The 22528-nt window shown below is 30.8% G+C and overlaps 1 protein-coding gene across 1 annotated transcript; it reads right to left on the minus strand.

The window, feature by feature from the left end:
• Window positions 1–13647: 13647 nt before the first annotated feature.
• On the minus strand, window positions 13648–21019 carry LOC132546251 (fibropellin-1-like). Its single transcript, XM_060209960.1, has 7 exons — window positions 21004–21019; window positions 19275–19550; window positions 18542–18799; window positions 16780–17142; window positions 15509–16411; window positions 14570–15082; window positions 13648–13991 (listed from the first exon to the last, which is right to left on the minus strand). Exons 1-7 carry the CDS (start codon window positions 21017–21019, stop codon window positions 13648–13650), a joined length of 2673 nt encoding a protein of 890 aa, XP_060065943.1.
• Between the last annotated feature and the right edge of the window lie 1509 nt (window positions 21020–22528).

Raw genomic sequence — 22528 nt, forward strand, 5'->3', positions numbered from 1 at the left:
TAGCTAAGCTATGTTCCGTTAGGGCTTCCTTACATTTTAACAGTTGAAATTCCCCAAACTAATTTACCTGTAATTGATCAAAACTTCAAATAATGATTTATATTTCAAACATAAGAACTCTATCTACACTATAACTAACACCATAACATAGCAATAGCTACATAACTTTTTATAACCTTCATTTAAACAACACAAATATAGATGTAAACAATGGCTACGCATGATTGAACCGCACGTTAAAATATATGCTAAAAAGACAGTTAGAGAAAGTTAGAGAAGCAAACAGAATACTAAAACTTTAGTAACTTACCCCGGTCTGATTTCCGAGCCTGTTTCCATGTTAATAAACGACAATCGACCACAGGCGTTCACAAAACAGCCATTATTCTAGGCATTATTCTACCTGTAGTGACGTTGATTAAAACAACATTCCGCACGTGCACCCGTACTTCCGCTCACGCCGTACTTCCAGACATGCCATAAACTACTCGCACACGAAAATAAACAACTAAACACGATAAACAACATATGAAAAAACGTCTTGATTTATGCGATCGTGACAGATGCGACATCGAGTTTTTTGTCGAAAACATTTTACACGAAATAAGATTATTATACAAAATAGCACAAATGACAATAACATCATGCTAGGATTCCGAAAATAGTATTGTCTGCTGAAAATAACACAGGTCGACACTTGTTATGTCTGCCGCCGTTCACCATTTTGATGGAGATATCAGAGTTCATCACGTGACCTATCGGAGCCTCGTTTTAAAATGCCATTTTGTTGTGATTTCTGAATTAGTATGCGCAACATATTGTTGGCTCTCACCAGAGACGTATATATGTCTCTGCTCTCACCGAACTTAAATTATATGAATTAGTGTTAGGTTGCTCCTATCTTATCTTAATTCTAACAAAATGGTTATGCAAACATTTAAATATCACAATTAATAGACAGTACACAACATTTAAATATTATGTTTTTTATTAGTTATGACATGAAAATCTTATCATTTTATCAAAGGAAAATAATGACAACGAACACTTTTTTTCAAAAAAAAACATCATTCAATTTTATTGAATTAAAATAACAAGAGGAAGCTCTCAAATTTAATATTTTCTAGTCAGTGAAAACATTAAGGATTCGTGTATCGTCATATAAGGAAAAAGGTTAAAGTAAAATAGATGTTTAACGTTTGTAAAGAAAATTCACTTACCTTGAACTACTGATGCCGGTGTAAATGAAAATAACCGGTTGGTGAACTAGACAAATAACTTGTGTTTCATTTGTGTATATACAAAAGTGAAAGATATAGACGGCATTAAAAAGTTTATGAAAAATGCTTACCGTAACAAATTTAAAATTCTGCTTTAAAATTTGTAATGCGACATAAAAATCAAATCTGTGATATTAAAAAAAAACATTGAATTTCCAGACACGTGTTCTTATAAAAACAAAAACAAAAACAAAACAAAAAAAAAAAAAACACACATGAACAATTATTCTCTAAAAAGTTTTCATCTAACCCCATGAGTAAACATATTTCATAAAATCGTTTCCAGAATAAATTTTTCATCAATATTGCATTTGTGATATCGGGAAAATCATAAATTAATTAAAGTAGATATGAACGAACCACGATTTATATCATAAAAAACTAAAAGTAAAAACATTAATGAATGGGAACGCAAAGACGAAAGCTTACCAAGGTCATGTGAGGTCACTGTGGAGGTGTACGAACCCTGGATCACTCCTACCACACACCTGGAAACATCAAGAGTGACCGATTATGAGTCAACAATATTGTTTATATATATATATATATATATTAATGGCAACTATCGATTCTTGATCTCAACGTGAAAAACAATTTCGTTCAAAAACTTTTTTTTTTTTTTTTTTTGGAAATATTTTCATTAATTCTATATATAGATTTGGATATTTGTGATGAAGAAAGAACATTTACGAATACTGATTAAATGAAAACTTCGTCTTTCGAAGTTCTACATAAGACATTTAAATACATTGCTTCCCGCCGTACCACCGAATCCCGCTGATGATGCCTGTAACAAGTTTGGCAGCACAGATTCAAATATCCAAGTTAGAACATTCGTGCTACTAGTCGTTATCAAGCGTGACGCGTCACACATCAACAACTCTGATACAATGACCAATATCAACTGCCAAGGAATACTAAAAAAAACTGGGTAAAAACATAGCAGGGAATGGGTAGGTGTAGTCGACCTGTATATCCTATTCATTAAACCTACCTGACATCTGCCTTGTGAATTTGGCATAATCCTGTAGAGCAGGTCTGCGAGGCGCATGCGTCGTATGTGACGTCACACCTGGTGCCATGGAATCCCGACGGACACATACACAAAATGCCCGTATGTGACTTGACACAGGTGCCACCGTTCTGACACGTCGTTATGTTACATGCCGACTCTTAAAATCAGATTGACATACAATGATTAAAAACTCAACGGACTGTTATACGAGCTATGCAATATATGTATGGAAAAATTAACAGCGACATTTGTAATTAATTATTGAACAACGTCATGCACATTACAGACAGGATTCCTTTCAAATTTACAAAACACGACAGAAATTTGTAGACAAAAATGTGTTTTGCAAAATAACTATCATTAATTATCATTAATGATATTTTATAACATATGCATGTACTTTATCAACGTTCCTAGTTCATTAACACCATCTGAGATATTCTGATTTAATTTGTTATACGACAAAATCCTCAAACATATTTCTTCCTCAGACTGCTTGTTAATGCGTCAATGTTCAACCTTATAAAGGATTTTGATGATTATAAATATAACATTTCGTTTCTTTGTAAATTTTCAGAATTTTTTTCACGAAATCCTGTGTGAAATCATATTTTTGTGGTGCTTAAATTTCTTTGTTTTTTTTATTTTTTTTTTTTTTAAAAGTCTTTTCGTATCTCCGGATTTCTTTGCTAAATTTTGTTAATCAAGAGTACAGACGAAGCGAATATTTTTTATTTTTATTTTTATTTATTTTTTTTTTTTTGAAAATCCATGACACTTACTTAATCTACAGTTATACGAATTTTGTCCAAGATGAGTACTTACGAAAAATGCATACATACCAGCGGGCAACGTGGTCGAAGAAACGCGCGATAAAAACGCGCGGAATAATTCTAAGAAAGCTAAATTGTGATATATTCCATAATACTAATGTATAATAGATACACACTCTGTGAGTAATTTAGATATCCTGGTAAAGTTATATTTTCTTAGAAAATTTGAACAAGTATAATGAATACAAATTATTATCAGCGATGTTTATCGGCACAACATATTAACCAAATACAAACACTGAATGCAATTTTTTTAAATAAAAAGTTTTGTTTAAGCAGTTTCATAACAATAGGTACATATGATTTCTTCATCAAAGTATTCTATCACAAGTTGTATCTGTTTTGAATAGCATTTCAATATTTTCCTATTTGTGCATATCGATATACTTTAGGTCCAAAACAATAAAAATGAAAGGATTCAAAATGATTTTAAAGAAGAAGTAAAACTCTAGTTGAATTATCTACGTGAAAATATGGTAAAATATCTTTATACAAATCTAGTATGAATACCTACATACAAATCTGAATACCTACATACAAATCTAGTATAATTACCTACATACTTATATACAAATCTAGTATAATTACCTACATACTTACATACAAATCTAGTATAATTACCTACATACTTACATACAAATCTAGTATAATTACCTACATACTTACATACAAATCTAGTATAATTACCTACATACTTACATACAAATCTAGTATAAATTACCTACATACAAATCTAGTATAATTACCTACATACTTACATACAAATCTAGTATAATTACCTACATACTTACATACAAATCTAGTATAATTACCTACATACTTACATACAAATCTAGTATAATTACCTACATACTACATACAAATCTAGTATAATTACCTACATACTTACATACAAATCTAGTATAATTACCTACATACTTACATACAAATCTAGTATAATTACCTACATACTTACATACAAATCTAGTATAATTACCTACATACTTACATACAAATCTAGTATAATTACCTACATACTTACATACAAATCTAGTATAATTACCTACATACAAATCTAGTATAATTTACATACTTACATACAAATCTAGTATAATTACCTACATACTTACATACAAATCTAGTATAATTACCTACATACTTACATACAAATCTAGTATAATTACCTACATACTTACATACAAATCTAGTATAATTACCTACATACTTACATACAAATCTAGTATAATTACCTACATACTTACATACAAATCTAGTATAATTACCTACATACTTACATACAAATCTAGTATAATTACCTACATACTTACATACAAATCTAGTATAATTACCTACATACTTACATACAAATCTAGTATAATTACCTACATACTTACATACAAATCTAGTATAATTACCTACATACTTACATACAAATCTAGTATAATTACCTACATACAAATCTAGTATAATTACCTACATATCTTACATACAAATCTAGTATAATTACCTATACATACAAATCTAGTATAATTACCTACATACTTACATACAAATCTAGTATAATTACCTACATACTTACATACAAATCTAGTATAATTACCTACATACTTACATACAAATCTAGTATAATTACCTACATACTTACATACAAATATAGTATAATTACCTACATACAAATCTAGTATAATTACCTACATACTTACATACAAATCTAGTATAATTACCTACATACAAATCTAGTATAATTACCTACATACTTACATACAAATCTAGTATAATTACCTAAATACTTATATACAAATCTAGTATAATTACATACTACATACTTACATACAAATCTAGTATAATTACCTACATACTTACATACAAATCTAGTATAATTACCTACATACTTACATACAAATCTAGTATAATTACCTACATACTTACATACAAATCTAGTATAATTACATACTTACATACAAATCTAGTATAATTACCTACATACAAATCTAGTATAATTACCTACATACAAATCTAGTATAATTACCTACATACTTACATACAAATCTAGTATTATTACCTACATACTTACATACAAATCTAGTATAATTACCTACATACTTACATACAAATCTAGTATAATTACCTACATACTTACATACAAATCTAGTATAATTACCTACATACTTACATACAAATCTAGTATAATTACCTACATACGTACATACAAATCTAGTATAATTACCTACATACTTACATACAAATCTAGTATAATTACCTAGTATAATTACTTACATACAAATCTAGTATAATTACCTACATACTTACATACAAATCTAGTATAATTACCTACATACTTACATACAAATCTAGTATAATTACCTACATACTTACATACAAATCTAGTATAATTACCTACATACTTACATACAAATCTAGTATAATTACATACTTACATACAAATCTAGTATAATTACCTACATACTTACATACAAATCTAGTATAATTACCTACATACAAATCTAGTATAATTACCTACATACTTACATACAAATCTAGTATAATTACCTACATACTTACATACAAATCTAGTATAAATTACATACAAATCTAGTATAATTACCTACATACTTACATACAAATCTAGTATAATTACCTACATACTTACATACAAATCTAGTATAATTACCTACATACTTACATACAAATCTAGTATAATTACCTACATACAAATCTAGTATAATTTACATACAAATCTAGTATAATTACCTACATACTTACATACAAATCTAGTATAATTACCTACATACTTACATACAAATCTAGTATAATTACCTTACATACAAATCTAGTATAAATACTTACATACAAATCTAGTATAATTACCTACATACTTACATACAAATCTAGTATAATTACCTACATACTTACATACAAATCTAGTATAATTACCTACATACTTACATACAAATCTAGTATAATTACCTACATACTTACATACAAATCTAGTATAATTACCTACATACTTACATACAAATCTAGTATAATTACCTACATACTTACATATAAATCTAGTATAATTACCTACATACTTACATACAAATCTAGTATAATTACCTACATACAAATCTAGTATAATTACCTACATACTTACACACAAATCTAGTATAATTACCTACATACTTACATACAAATCTAGTATAATTACCTACATACTTACATACAAATCTAGTATAATTACCTACATACTTACATACAAATCTAGTATAATTACCTACATACTTACATACAAATCTAGTATAATTACCTACATACTTACATACAAATCTAGTATAATTACCTACATACTTACATACAAATCTAGTATAATTACCTACATACTTACATACAAATCTAGTATAATTACCTACATACTTACATACAAATCTAGTATAATACATACTTACATACAAATCTAGTATAATTACCTACATACAAATCTAGTATAATTACCTACATACTTACATACAAATCTAGTATAATTACCTACATACTTACATACAAATCTAGTATAATTACCTACATACTTACATACAAATCTAGTATAATTACCCACATACAAATCTAGTATAATTTCCTACATACAAATCTAGTATAATTACCTACATACTTACATACAAATCTAGTATAATTACCTACATACAAATCTAGTATAATTACCTACATACAAATCTAGTATAATTACCTACATACCTACATACAAATCTAGTATAATTACCTACATACTTACATACAAATCTAGTATAATTACCATACTAGTATAATTACCTACATATACATACAAATCTAGTATAATTACCTACATACTTACATACAAATCTAGTATAATTACCTACATACTTACATACAAATCTAGTATAATTTACATACTTACATACAAATCTAGTATAATTTACATACTTACATACAAATCTAGTATAATTACCTACATACAAATCTAGTATAATTACCTACATACTTACATACAAATCTAGTTTAACTACCTACATACTTACATACAAATCTAGTATAATTACCTACATACTTACATACAAATCTAGTATAATTACCTACATACAAATCTAGTATAATTACCTACATACTTACATACAAATCTAGTATAATTACCTACATACAAATCTAGTATAATTACCTACATACATACTTAGTATAATACATAATCTAGTATAATTACTTACATACAAATCTAGTATAATTACCTACATACTTACATACAAATCTAGTATAATTACCTACATACTTACATACAAATCTAGTATAATTACCTACATACAAATCTAGTATAATTTACATACAAATCTAGTATAATTACCTACATACTTACATACAAATCTAGTATAATTACCTACATACAAATCTAGTATAATTAACTACATACTTACATACAACTCTAGTATAATTACCTACATACAAATCTAGTATAATTACCTACATACAAATCTAGTATAATTACCTACATACTTACATACAAATATAGTATAATTACCTACATACTTACATACAAATCTAGTATAATTACCTACATACAAATCTAGTATAATTACCTACATACTTACATACAAATCTAGTATAATTACCTACATACAAATATAGTATAATTACCTACATACAAATCTAGTATAATTACCTACATACAAATCTACATAACATACAAATCTAGTATAATTACCTACATACTTACATACAAATCTAGTATAATTACCTACTTACATACAAATCTAGTATAATTACCTACATACTTACATACAAATCTAGTATAATTACCTACATACTTACATACAAATCTAGTATAATTACCTACATACTTACATACAAATCTAGTATAATTACCTACATACTTACATACAAATCTAGTATAATTACCTACATACTTACATACAAATCTAGTATAATTACCTACATACTTACATACAAATCTAGTATAATTACCTACATACTTACATACAAATATAGTATAATTACCTACATACAAATCTAGTAGAATTATTACTTACATACAAATCTTGTATAATTACCTACATACTTACATACAAATCTAGTATAATTACCTACATACAAATCTAGTATAATTATTACTTACATACAAATCTAGTATAATTACCTACATACTTACATACAAATCTAGTATAATTACCTACATACAAATCTAGTATAATTACCTACATACTTACATACAAATCTAGTATAATTACTTACATACAAATCTAGTATAATTACCTACATACTTACATACAAATCTAGTATAATTACCTACATACTTACATACAAATCTAGTATAATTACCTACATACAAACATACAAATCTAGTATAATCTAGTATAATTACTACATACATACAAATCTAGTATAATTATACATACTTACATACAAATCTAGTATAATTACCTACATACTTACATACAAATCTAGTATAATTACCTACATACTTACATACAAATCTAGTATAATTACCTACATACTTACAAACATAGTAAATCTACATAACTTACATACAAATCTAGTATAATTACCTACATACTTACATACAAATCTAGTAAAATTACCTACATACTTACATACAAATCTAGTAAAATTACCTACATACTTACATATAAATCTAGTATAATTACCTACATACAAATCTAGTATAATTACCTACATACAAATCTAGTATAATTACCTACATACTTACATACAAATCTAGTATAATTACCTACATACTTACATACAAATCTAGTATAATTACCTACATACTTACATACAAATCTAGTATAATTACCTACATACTTACATACAAATCTAGTATAATTACCTACATACTTACATACAAATCTAGTATAATTACCTACATACTTACATACAAATCTAGTATAATTACCTACATACTTACATACAAATCTAGTATAATTACCTACATACTTACATACAAATCTAGTATAATTACCTACATACTTACATACAAATCTAGTATAATTATACATACAAATCTAGTATAATTACCTTACATACAAATCTAGTATAATTACCTACATACTTACATACAAATCTAGTATAATTACCTACATACTTACATACAAATCTAGTATAATTACCTACATACTTACATACAAATCTAGTATAATTACCTACATACTTACATACAAATCTAGTATAATTACCTACATACTTACATACAAATCTAGTATAATTACCTACATACTTACATACAAATCTAGTATAATTACCTACATACAAATCTAGTATAATTACCTACATACAAATCTAGTATAATTACCTACATACTTACATACAAATCTAGTATAATTACCTACATACTTACATACAAATCTAGTATAATTTACATACTTACATACAAATCTAGTATAATTACCTACATACTTACATACAAATCTAGTATAATTACCTACATACTTACATACAAATCTAGTATAATTACCTACATACTTACATACAAATCTAGTATAATTACCTACATACTTACATACAAATCTAGTAAAATTACCTACATACTTACATACAAATCTAGTATAATTACCTACATACAAATCTAGTATAATTACCTACATACTTACATACAAATCTAGTATAATTACCTACATACTTACATGCAAATCTAGTATAATTACCCACATACAAATCTAGTATAATTACCCACATACAAATCTAGTATAATTACCTACATACAAATCTAGTATAATTACCTACATACTTACATACAAATCTAGTATAATTACCTACATACTAGTATAATTACCTACATACAAATCTAGTATAATTTACATACAAATCTAGTATAATTACTACATACTTACATACAAATCTAGTATAATACTACATACAAATCTAGTATAATTACCTACATACAAATCTAGTATAATTACCTACATATAAATCTAGTATAATTACCTACATACTTACATATAAATCTAGTATAATTACCTACATACTTACATACAAATCTAGTATAATTACCTACATACAAATCTAGTATAATTACCTACATACTTACATACAAATCTAGTATAATTACCTACATACTTACATACAAATCTAGTATAATTACCTACATACTTACATACAAATCTAGTATAATTACCTACATACTTACATACAAATCTAGTATAATTACCTACATACTTACATACAAATCTAGTATAATTTACATACTACATACAAATCTAGTATAATTACCTACATACTAGTATAATTACCTTACATACAAATCTAGTATAATACTTACATACAAATCTAGTATAATTACCTACATACAAATCTAGTATAATTACCTACATACTTACATACAAATCTAGTATAATTACCTACATACTTACATACAAATCTAGTATAATTACATACTTACATACAAATCTAGTATAATTACCTACATACAAATCTAGTATAATTACCTACATACTTACATACAAATCTAGTATAATTACCTACATACTTACATATAAATCTAGTATAATTACCTACATACTTACATACAAATCTAGTATAATTACCTACATACTTACATACAAATCTAGTATAATTACCTACATACTTACATACAAATCTAGTATGAATACCTACATACAAATCTAGTATAATTACCTACATACTTATATACAAATCTAGTATAATTACCTACATACAAATCTAGTATAATTACCTACATACAAATCTAGTATAATTTACATACAAATCTAGTATAATTACCTACATACTTACATACAAATCTAGTATAATTACCTACATACTTACATACAAATCTAGTATAATTACCTACATACTTACATACAAATCTAGTATAATTACCTACATACTTACATACAAATCTAGTATAATTACCTACATACTTACATACAAATCTAGTATAATTACCTACATACAAATCTAGTATAATTACCTACATACTTACATACAAATCTAGTATAATTACCTACATACTTATATACAAATATAGTATAATTACCTACATACCTACATACAAATCTAGTATAATTACCTACATACTTACATACAAATCTAGTATAATTACCTACATACTTACATACAAATCTAGTATAATTACCTACATACTTACATACAAATCTAGTATAATTACCTACATACAAATCTAGTATAATTACCTACATACTTACATACAAATCTAGTATAATTACCTACATACTTACATACAAATCTAGTATAATTTACATACTTACATACAAATCTAGTATAATTTACATACTTACATACAAATCTAGTATAATTACCTACATACTTACATACAAATCTAGTATAATTACCTACATACTTACATACAAATCTAGTATAATTTACATACTTACATACAAATCTAGTATAATTACCTAAATACAAATCTAGTATAATTACCTACATACAAATCTAGTATAATTACCTACATACTTACATACAAATCTAGTATAATTACCTACATACTTACATACAAATCTAGTATAATTACCTACATACAAATCTAGTATAATTACCTACATACTTACATACAAATCTAGTATAATTACCTACATACTTACATACAAATCTAGTATAATTACCTACATACAAATCTAGTATAATTACCTACATACTTACATACAAATCTAGTATAATTACCTACATACTTACATACAAATCTAGTATAATTACCTACATACTTACATACAAATCTAGTATAATTACCTACATACTTACATACAAATCTAGTATAATTACCTACATACTTACATACAAATCTAGTATAATTACCCACATACAAATCTAGTATAATTTCCTACATACAAATCTAGTATAATTACCTACATACTTACATACAAATCTAGTATAATTACCTACATACTTACATACAAATCTAGTATAATTACCTACATACTTACATACAAATCTAGTATAATTACCTACATACTTACATACATACTTATATACAAATCTAGTATAATTACCTACATACTTACATACAAATCTAGTATAATTACCTACATACTTACATACAAATCTAGTATAATTACCTACATACAAATCTAGTATAATTACCTACATACTTACATACAAATGTAGTATAATTACCTACATACTTACATACAAATCTAGTATAATTACCTACATACAAATCTAGTATAATTACTACATATACAAATCTTAATTATACAAATCTAGTATAATTACCTACATACTTACATACAAATCTAGTATAATTACCTACATACTTACATACAAATCTAGTATAATTACCTACATACTTACATACAAATCTAGTATAATTACCTACATACTTACATACAAATCTAGTATAATTACCTACATACTTACATACAAATCTAGTATAATTACCTACATACTTACATACAAATCTAGTATAATTACCTACATACTTACATACAAATCTAGTATAATTACCTACATTCTTACATACAAATCTAGTATAATTACCTACATACTTACATACAAATCTATATAATTACCTACATACTTACATACAAATATAGTATAATTACCTACATACTTACATACAAATATAGTATAATTACCTACATACTTACATATAAATCTAGTATAATTACCTACATACTTACATACAAATATAGTATAATTACCTACATACTTACATACAAATCTAGTATAATTACCTACATACTTACATACAAATCTAGTATAATTACCTACATACTTACATATAAATCTAGTATAATTACCTACATACTTACATACAAATCTAGTATAATTACCTACATACTTACATACAAATCTAGTATAATTACCTACATACTTACATACAAATCTAGTATAATTACCTACATACTTATATACAAATCTAGTATAATTACCTACATACAAATCTAGTATAATTACCTACATACTTACATACAAATCTAGTATAATTACCTACATACTTAAATACAAATATAGTATAATTACAATACTTACATAGTATAAATTACCTACATACTTATATACAAATCTACTAAAGGTATCAATTTAATTACAAGGAAGAGATTTGTCAGTAAATCAAATATTCCATGTACACAATAACTATACCTTGAAATCCGTGTGATGAAGACGAAACACATCTGAAAAATAAGATCAGGTACTTTTTTATATCTTTTATATTTTATTTTTTTTAATTGCGTTCACGTTTCAAAGTTTATCCAAAAATAAAACCTGGTTATATTCTTTTTGTACTTTTTTATGAGTCTTGGTGTAAATGTTTCTTTTGTTGATAATATGCACATGTTTTATTGAATCTGAGTTTGGGTTATGTTGATCTGTTGGTATTCATTTGATGGTTTTTTTTTTTTTTTTTTTGGGGGGGGGGGGGGGGGGGGGTTTCCTGTTTATTATTATTGTTATTATTTTTATTTTCATTTGTTTATTTTACGGAACCTGTTAATCTGCTATTAAGATAGATATGGTTACGATAAAAACAATATATACATTTCTGTGTATTTGAATTGCGTCTATAAATTTCAATGTTACAAAGGAACGCTGTTCGTCTAATGCAAATGTGAACAAATATTTAGTGTGATAATAACCCGAAGAGGCAGCAAGCGAATAGCAATTACCTGTACTTTGATCCCTTCGCTATACACAAACTGTTGATGCAAGGACTACTTGAGCATGCGTCGATAATTGTGTCACAAACACTTCCGGTCCATCCCTCAGAACAAGAGCACGTGAATCCGAGATTTCGTTCAATACAGGTGGCATTGTTGTGACAAGGTGACGTCAAACAAGCGGTCATGGTTGATTGAGTTATATTTGTAAGAGAGGTTGTCGTAGTACTGCCACAGTTTTTGCCGCCATAACCAACTGGACATATACAATTATAGCCAGAAGCGTTATCTTCACAGAGACCAAGTCCGCAATCGGCTACAGCGCACGTTGAAATGTTACAATGAGAACCTATAAACATTCACAAACCTGCTTACTTGGTGATCGTCTCCATGGTAATAAATATAAACAATACACTCAAATTTATTAATTATATCTATGCCCTTTGACAAAACGGTAGAGAAGTATGTACACTGAGCCCCTAAAGAAAAGCAAGTCCAACTTAACATACGTTTTTGTGAGAAATCAAAAATAGAAACTGATTTTTTATGAAAATGTGGCTAGATTTCATTTCATAAAATTTACAATTTCTGTTGTCTACTTGATGAGGGTATCCCAATGACAGGAAAATCACAAATCAGCCGGTAAAGCGTGTGTCCACCTTGCGCATTGATATAGTCCTGTGCAACATCGTCTCATGTAATTGCTGAGTGTCTGGAAAAATGCCTCGGGCAAATTGTTCCATTCCTGGAGGAGTCTCTGTTCCAGCTAAGCCAACGTCAACAAAGCTCCACCAGTAGCGATTCTTCTCCCAATTAAATCCCACGCATGTTCTATCGGTGCCATATCCGCTGAAAGAGACGGCCAAGGGAGGACATTCACACGATTCTGTTAAAGGAAACACGTAGGTACGTGCGTAGTGTGGAAACTGGCGTTGTCCTGCTGGTAAAACTGTAGTTGTGGCTGTGCAGCAAACAAGGGAATGACGTAAGGCCTGATAATGTACATCACTTCTGTTACACGTTGATGGTAGACGTGAAGAGGTATCCGCTGGTGGTACCTGGAGGCTCTCCATTCGTTACGTCGACGCCGCACGTGCAATCGGCCATCAGCATGGGAAAAAAAGGAATCGAGACTCGTCTGGAAAGAAAACTCTCGCCAGTCAACAAGACGCCTTCGTTGATGATGCCTTGCCCATTGAAGACGTTGCTGTCGATGGGACTGAGTGAGAATAGGCCCTACGTAAGGACGTTGGAAGTTAATGTCATGTTCACGTGGGCGACGCTGGACGGTCCCGAGGAACACTGTGCTTCTTCTACCTATGATGGCTGTTTTGGTTGTTGACTGGGTCCGGTTACGAAGGTGAGTTACCTGGATGAAGCGATCTTGGGTCTGAGTTGCCACTCTTAGTCTGCCAGTCCTGGGACGATCAGAAAGAGAACCTGTATGCTGTAAGCGTCCAGCAAGCCTGATGATAGTGCTAGCATGACGCCATTTCATCATTTGCACTCACAACTTTATATTATCAGTATTAGCATACAAAAGGTCATATCTAAAAATTTCACATGAAAATGTACTGGTACTTGCGTTTTTTATGGGCTTCAGTATATCAACGATGTTTAAAAATTAAAATTCAGCTCAAACAATCTCCAGAGGGGACTAATGAAAAAGCAAAATAATTTCATTTGTATAGAAATTACTGAGAACCGATGCTTATGTCAACGAAATAGTTGTGTACAGTTTGAAATGAGTTAGATATGTACGGTAAGGACGGTTCTGCTTTCGGATGGATAAAGAAAATGCATTTTAATGCATACCGTTAAACTATAGCGCGAAAAATAAAAGTATCCTACTCGAAATATGCATACCAATATAGCCATCAGCACAAATACATGTGTATCCATTGTCACTCCGGTTGCACGTGCCATAGTGACATGGTGATGGTAAACACGCGTCAAAGGTATTGTTGCATTGTCGATGGTATTTGTTATCTGGGCACCAGCAAATATAGGCTTCCGGAACATTGGCATACGGATAACATGTACCAGGATAACAGTCCTCTTTGTGGTGTTCACAAACCGCCATAGTTGTGTCACAAAATTGACCTTTGAACCCGGCGTGACACTGACATGAGTAACCGATTTCGTTTCTGACGCAACTTCCGTTGTTACAGTTGACTGAAGCACAGACATCAATTCTAGTCTCACAAAGATTTCCGGTGAAACCACTGTCGCATGTACAGGTTACATCAGAGTTTGCTGTCGAGATGCATCGGCCATGTTTACAAGGAGAGGGAGTGCAAAGGTCAACGGATGGTCGATCACAATTCCTACCGGTGTATCCAGCTGAACATTTACATATGTAGTTGTCAGGCGTCTCCCCGCACGTGCCGTGCTGACAAGGACTGGACATACAGGGTGTGAATTTCATGTCGCAATGTCGTCCTACATAACCATTCAAGCAATTACACGTGTAGTTATATCGACTAGTGACGACACATATACCTTGATGACATGGATTATCTGCGCATTCGCCGATAAATTTTTCGCATCGTTCCCCGGTGAATTCGTGTGTACAGTTGCATGTGTAACTGTTGATCTGGTCAATGCATTGTCCTTGGAACAGACACGGCGAGGAGGCACAATCGTCAACATTGACCTCACAGAACTGACCAATAAATCCAGTAGGACACTCACACACGTAACTCGTGTTCTTGGCTATACAGGTGGCGCTGTTTTTACATTGACTGCTTTCACAGGGATCAACCGTCACTGCGTGTAGAGAATATGAGAATTACCATTGATATACTGCTAAATTAAGATTCTCTGGCAATCGGAGAAATTTATTTTTGATTTTTCGTTTTCTATGAATTTTCTTAATAAATTGACATGTTTGTGGTGTTCATTTGTTTATTACTTGAATTCAAACCAATCACTAGAAGACAAGGCTGCTTGGAACGTGCTCATCATAGCCTCGTTGTATGAATTTTTCAAAACTTATTCTTTCTTTCTGCTTACGTATTCATTGAACAAATATGACAAATGCATTTTTCTGAAAGTAGTTTCAAATGAATAAATTCAAATTTGGTATGTATATGCATATCGATTTGCGAGACATTTTGTGAATTTCAAATATTTACCAAATTGGTATATTGACTCAAAGGCTAGTGGAACTTCATTAGCTTTGTATGTGACGTAGATTGACCCGGAAGTAGAAGTCACGTAGGGTGGATGTGATCTATTAGTTGTTGATTGACAGTAATGTCCGAGTATTGACCCACTTGCTGAATTTCCGTCATGTATTGTCAAACCGACACCGTTTTGTTTATTGCAAACTTCTTGTCCAAAGAAAACAGTAGGAAACAAAATCTGGACCTGTTTTCCGGATGGTGCTCTTATTTTTATGTGACACTGGGCATGCCGGATGGACTGGTACGGAAAATGGAGAGAAGCGATAGCGCGAGGTCCGTAATTTTCCGGAATAGTCACATTGCACGGCCAACCTACAGGGAAAAAATGAGTCCTTCAACACATCCTAAAATAGACGAGGTCAGCGGTCAAATTATGAAAACACTTAATCAAGGAGGATTGTAAATACATTTGTTACTACAATAATTCTCAGCCAGAATTATACATTTCCAAACATCTATATTTGTTTGTTTATTTATTCAATGGTTAATCAATTAATATTTTTTTTCTGTTGTTTTGGTCATTGGTGAGAGCTGTTCTCCTAGAGGTTACTAGGTTACTAGCTAGAGGTTACTAGCTAGAGATTACTAGGTTACTAGCTAGAGGTTACTAGGTTACTGGCTAGAGATTTCTAGGTTACTAGCTAGAGGTTACTAGGTTACTAGCTAGAGATTACTAGTTTACTATCTAGAGATTACTAGGTTTCTAGCTAAAGGTTACTAGGTTACTAGCTAAATGTTACTAGGTTACTAGCTAGAGGTTACTAGGTTACTAGCTAGAGGGTACTAGGTTACTAGGTAGAGATTACTAGGTTACTGGCTAGAGGTAACAAAGTTACTATCTAGAGATCACAAAGTTTCTAGCTAAAGGTTACCAGGTTATTAGCTAAAGGTTACTAGCTAAAGGTTACTAGGTTACCAGCTAGAGATTACTAGGTTACTAGCTAGAGGTTACTAGGTTATAAGCTAGAGATAACTAGGTTACTTGCTAGAGGGTACTAGGTTACTAGGTAGAGATTACTAGGTTACTGGCTAGAGGTAACTAGGTTACTGGCTAGAGGTAACTAGGTTACTAGCTAGATATTACTAGGTTTCTAGCTAAAGGTTACTAGGTTACTAGCTAAATGTTACTAGGTTACTATCTAGAGGTTATTAGGTTACTAGCTAGAGGTTACTAGGTTACTAGCTAGAGGTTACTAGGTTACTAGGTAGAGATTACTAGGTTACTGGCTAGAGGTAACAAGGTTACTAGCTAGAGATTACTAGGTTTCTAGCTAAAGGTTACTAGGTTATTAGCTAAAGGTTATTAGGTTACTAGCTAGAGATTACTAGGTTACTAGCTAGAGATTACTAGGTTTCTAGCTAGAGGTTATCAGGTTCCTAGCTAGAGGTAGCCAGCTGATTCTGCAATACGAAAGTAAGAAACAAGAGACTCATTTCATTTTTAAAGAATTGGTTAATTATCTTGCACAGTTAGAAAACCACTACAACACTGATTGGTCCGTTTCTCGGACCTTCTGAAGAGCACTTACAGTCAAGGGAAGTAAGTGTCGGATCACAGACGTCGGAATTATCACCAAAGGTTACGTAATCCGACACTTTGCCGACTGTTTCGCGGGACAGAACGAAGGACATTGTGTAAAACTGATCTAATAATTACGTCAAATGACATCTTTGATATCGGGTGTGTCTAATTATAGAACGTTTATCGTACTTGTATAATATTGATAGTGGTTGTAAATACGACTCTGGATAAGTCTAATCGCCTCGTGACCCTCGCCATAGAACACGTTACTGAGGCCGCACGCGCCTGTGCTGGGACTGTGGGAAAATGACATACAGGTATGAACCGCAGTACTCAGGCACTCGTATGCACATTCTTCAAGCGTTTTGTTGAGACTGATTTTAAAGTAAGTGTTCTGCTGCTTAAGCGCAGCGTGATCGTGACTTTGGAATAAGTTCGTGTATGACGCTGCAAATGAATTGAAATAAGAAAAATAAATAAAAACATACGTACGTTTATTATTAGTAACAAAGTCAGTTACAATATCGATTCCATAAAATGTTATTTTTCTTCAAATTAATAAACAAATACAGGAATCGACAATAAATAAACAAATCAAATAAAGACAAACAAAATGATAAACATATTTTCAAAATTGATTGAATCAATTATATTTTCTCGTGATAAAACTAGTTTTTCTGACACCTTTAAACTTTATGTGCAATTGTCCTCTTTTTATCGGCAGTATAAAATAGAAATTATTTGTTGAATTTATTTTCGCGTTTATAATGATGAATATTCCACTTGCGAACTAAATCATATTTGAAATCATATACATGTTCGCAAAACATGAACAATAATAGCTGGGTTATCATGTTTTCGTTTTTGTTTCCATTTTCCCCCTTTTCTGTCAAACTTTATTCTATAGAAACGTAACACTTACTTTTGGTTCTCTCGTAATAATCGACTGCTTTGTTGTCTTTCAACCCAAGAAATCCGCCATTGATGACAAGTGACGTAACATTTGTGTGCACGCACATTCTACTTCCGGGCGTGTATTCAAATGCATAACAAGGAAATGTTTTCATCCGAAACGCCAAGGTGCACTTTGCCGCGCAAAGTTGGAGACTGACGTCACGGATTATTGTAATAGAATTCCTTGGAATAGGGGCCACGTACTTTCCCGGAACTTGCACATACTCGCTCAGTGGGACAGCCGCTGAAAGATGAATAAGTAAAACATCGTTTTTTTTTCTATTTCTTTTTTTTTTCTGAAGGCAGTGAATAAAATATTACTTCCAAAAAACTTCAAATTAATGTTTACGTTTCTATATTTATAAAAAATATCTACTTGCACTAGCAATTTTTTATGGAATTTTTTGTGAACTTTCCATCACCATTTTGAAAATTTTCCGTATTTTTTTCATAGGTCATTAAAAATGATACGTGTTTGGGTTTTATATCGGTAACACTCTCGCGATACAACTACATGCACGTGTAGGTGTCCGGGGAGCGATTTCCCGGAAAAACGTGAAAATTTATGGGACCGCCTCGCCATACACTAGGGTTGATTATCAGTACTCCGTGCCAACAAGAGAGATCAATGTAAGCTAAAATCGATTGATTGATTATTGATTAACAATATTTTGATACGGTTGTGATCCAACAAAAATTCGAAGCCATGGATCAGTTTTTACTATTCTTATATAAAACAAAGCTAAATTGACACATGAATTCACGAATTTTGTCTTTTTCTTATCTGTTGATGTAACAATGTGTGGTAGATTTTGTTCCAGGCATAATCCATATAAACAACAAAATTTAATTGATGTTGATATTTACAAATCGCAATCAGCAAATTAACATTAGTGTTTAATCTATAAATGTCAACGTTTCATTCAGTTTTCCTCATTAAATATATTGTCTCTTTTATCAAGTCTTTATGCTACATTTGAAAATTTATACAATGTGTATTTCAAACGAAAATTTTAGTTTCCCTTCGTATTTCTAAAATAACTTTATACTCACTGTATGCTGTGACGTGGCCGATTATCAAAGTAAATAAAAAGATCATGACGATGTTACAACTGTCAGAGCTAAACATCTGAGTTACGTAGCGACAATTAACATATCAAGAATCTAGGTAATATTGTTTTGTCAAAGACCTTCGATTTCTGTTATATATTAGCCTCTTTCTCTGCTTTACCACGCCCACTATTTTTAAAATCACGCCCCCCCCCCCATGTCATAAACACGCCTTCTCCCTCTCTTTGTATAGCACAGGATTCGTTCTCTATGATAATTCATGCCTCTCTACAATACCACGTCCCTCATTTTAAGACACGCCTTTTTTGGCATGGGTTACCCTGGCCATTTATATTGAAAGCATTAATTCTCCATAGTTCCATCATGTCTCTCTGCTAGGCCACGCCCCACATTTTAAGACACGCCTTCTTTGTCATGGGTTACCCTGGCCCTTTATATTGAATAACATTAATTCTCCGGCATAGTTCCATCATGTCTCTCTGCTAGGCCACGCCCCACATTTTAAGACACGCCTTCTTGTCATGAATTTTTTTCTCCCTTTATATTGCACCTCATTAATTCTCTATAATTCCAAGTCTCCCTGTATAACCATGCCCTTATCATTAAACCTGATCTGGTCCGCGTACTGCCTCCCTTTTCCATGATTTCACGGTCTATCTCTACGATGCCACACCCCCTTCATTGATCTCCCAACATCATTACCGGCATGGACCCATGTTCAGACGTAGATATGGTCCCTCACGTTATTGATAAATGTGTCACGTATATATCTATTGGGAACAGGTGTTTAGATGCGAGTCCCTCTCCCTAAATACAGGTGTATAGATACTTCTTCACGATATGATAGATGAGAGACATGGTCTTAAATATATTGATAAGTCTGTACATACAATTGTAATTGATGTTTATAATGCAATCGTATAAAACATTGATTATTATCTGAATACATGATTGTCAATTTCCGCAGGAATAAAAAAAAAACAAGAAAATACCGACATGTCAATATAATCATAATCCAAACTCCAATTCAATCAAACAAGGACAAAATAGGAACAAATTAAAGATTTACAAAGAGTATCCGGAAAAAGTACAAGGAGAATAAGACCAGGTGTTCCGGAAGAGTACACCTCTTCTGCTTCATCGGCGATATCCGCCATGTCAATCTTGTTCAGTTCAGGTATGTAATGTCACGTTCTCGAATGAGAACGAAGTATACGACAACGGAACCAGCTGGTAAAATAACGAGGAGTAGACACGTCCGGCTTCAAATCGCACAAAGAAAAGAATGTTCCTCAATGAAATCACTATGACGACGGTAACACTGTATTCTTATTTGACAATGTCTTTGTGACATATTTTGATGAACTTTTCTGTATGTTCACATTCGTATGAAATTTAATACACGTCTGTTCAAAGAGGAGCACAGTCGTTTCCTATAGCTGCGTCAATAGTGCATTTGAAAACCACTATTATCGATGTCTTTTCAACAAAATCTTTGATCAGTTTTTACTTCTATAACATCCACGACAAATACTCCAGTGTATTTCATAATCACACATGTATATTTACCATTATTTAAACGGTAACGCCAGTGATTAGACCAGCTCTTAATAAAGACGGATTCCAACATAAACAATGGAGGTTCGTACGCTTAGCATTGATAGGCAATCTGAATTACTGAATCGTGTTTATCTAGATTATGCTATCTCTTTCAATCACATGTTGAACAGTATAAGGGATATGTATTATGTTCATTTTCTCTCGGAAGCATGCTGAGTATTGTTGTCTCACAAACTACAATGTCGTTAATAGATATTTGTAATATCTTAACTCTGACACAGATCACAAGTATAAGATACAAAGTAGCAATCAATCTTAATTCTAAAGCAATTCCAGGTATAATGTGTAAGACAGTATATATCCTTAACTCTTACACATATCACAGGTATAATGTGTAAGGTAGCATATAACCTTAACTCTTACACAGATCACAGGTATAATGTGTAAGGTAGCATATATCCTTTAATCTTACACAGATCACATATATAACCTTAACTCTTACACAGATCACAGGTATAATGTGTGTGCATATAATAATCTTACACAGATCACAGGTATAATGTGTAAGGTAGCATATAACCTTTAATCTTA

The sequence above is a fragment of the Ylistrum balloti genome, unplaced genomic scaffold (genome assembly GCF_031769215.1).
Source record: "Ylistrum balloti isolate Yb309-2 unplaced genomic scaffold, AGI_CSIRO_Ybal_v1 Utg369880, whole genome shotgun sequence".
Taxonomy (NCBI): domain Eukaryota; kingdom Metazoa; phylum Mollusca; class Bivalvia; order Pectinida; family Pectinidae; genus Ylistrum; species Ylistrum balloti.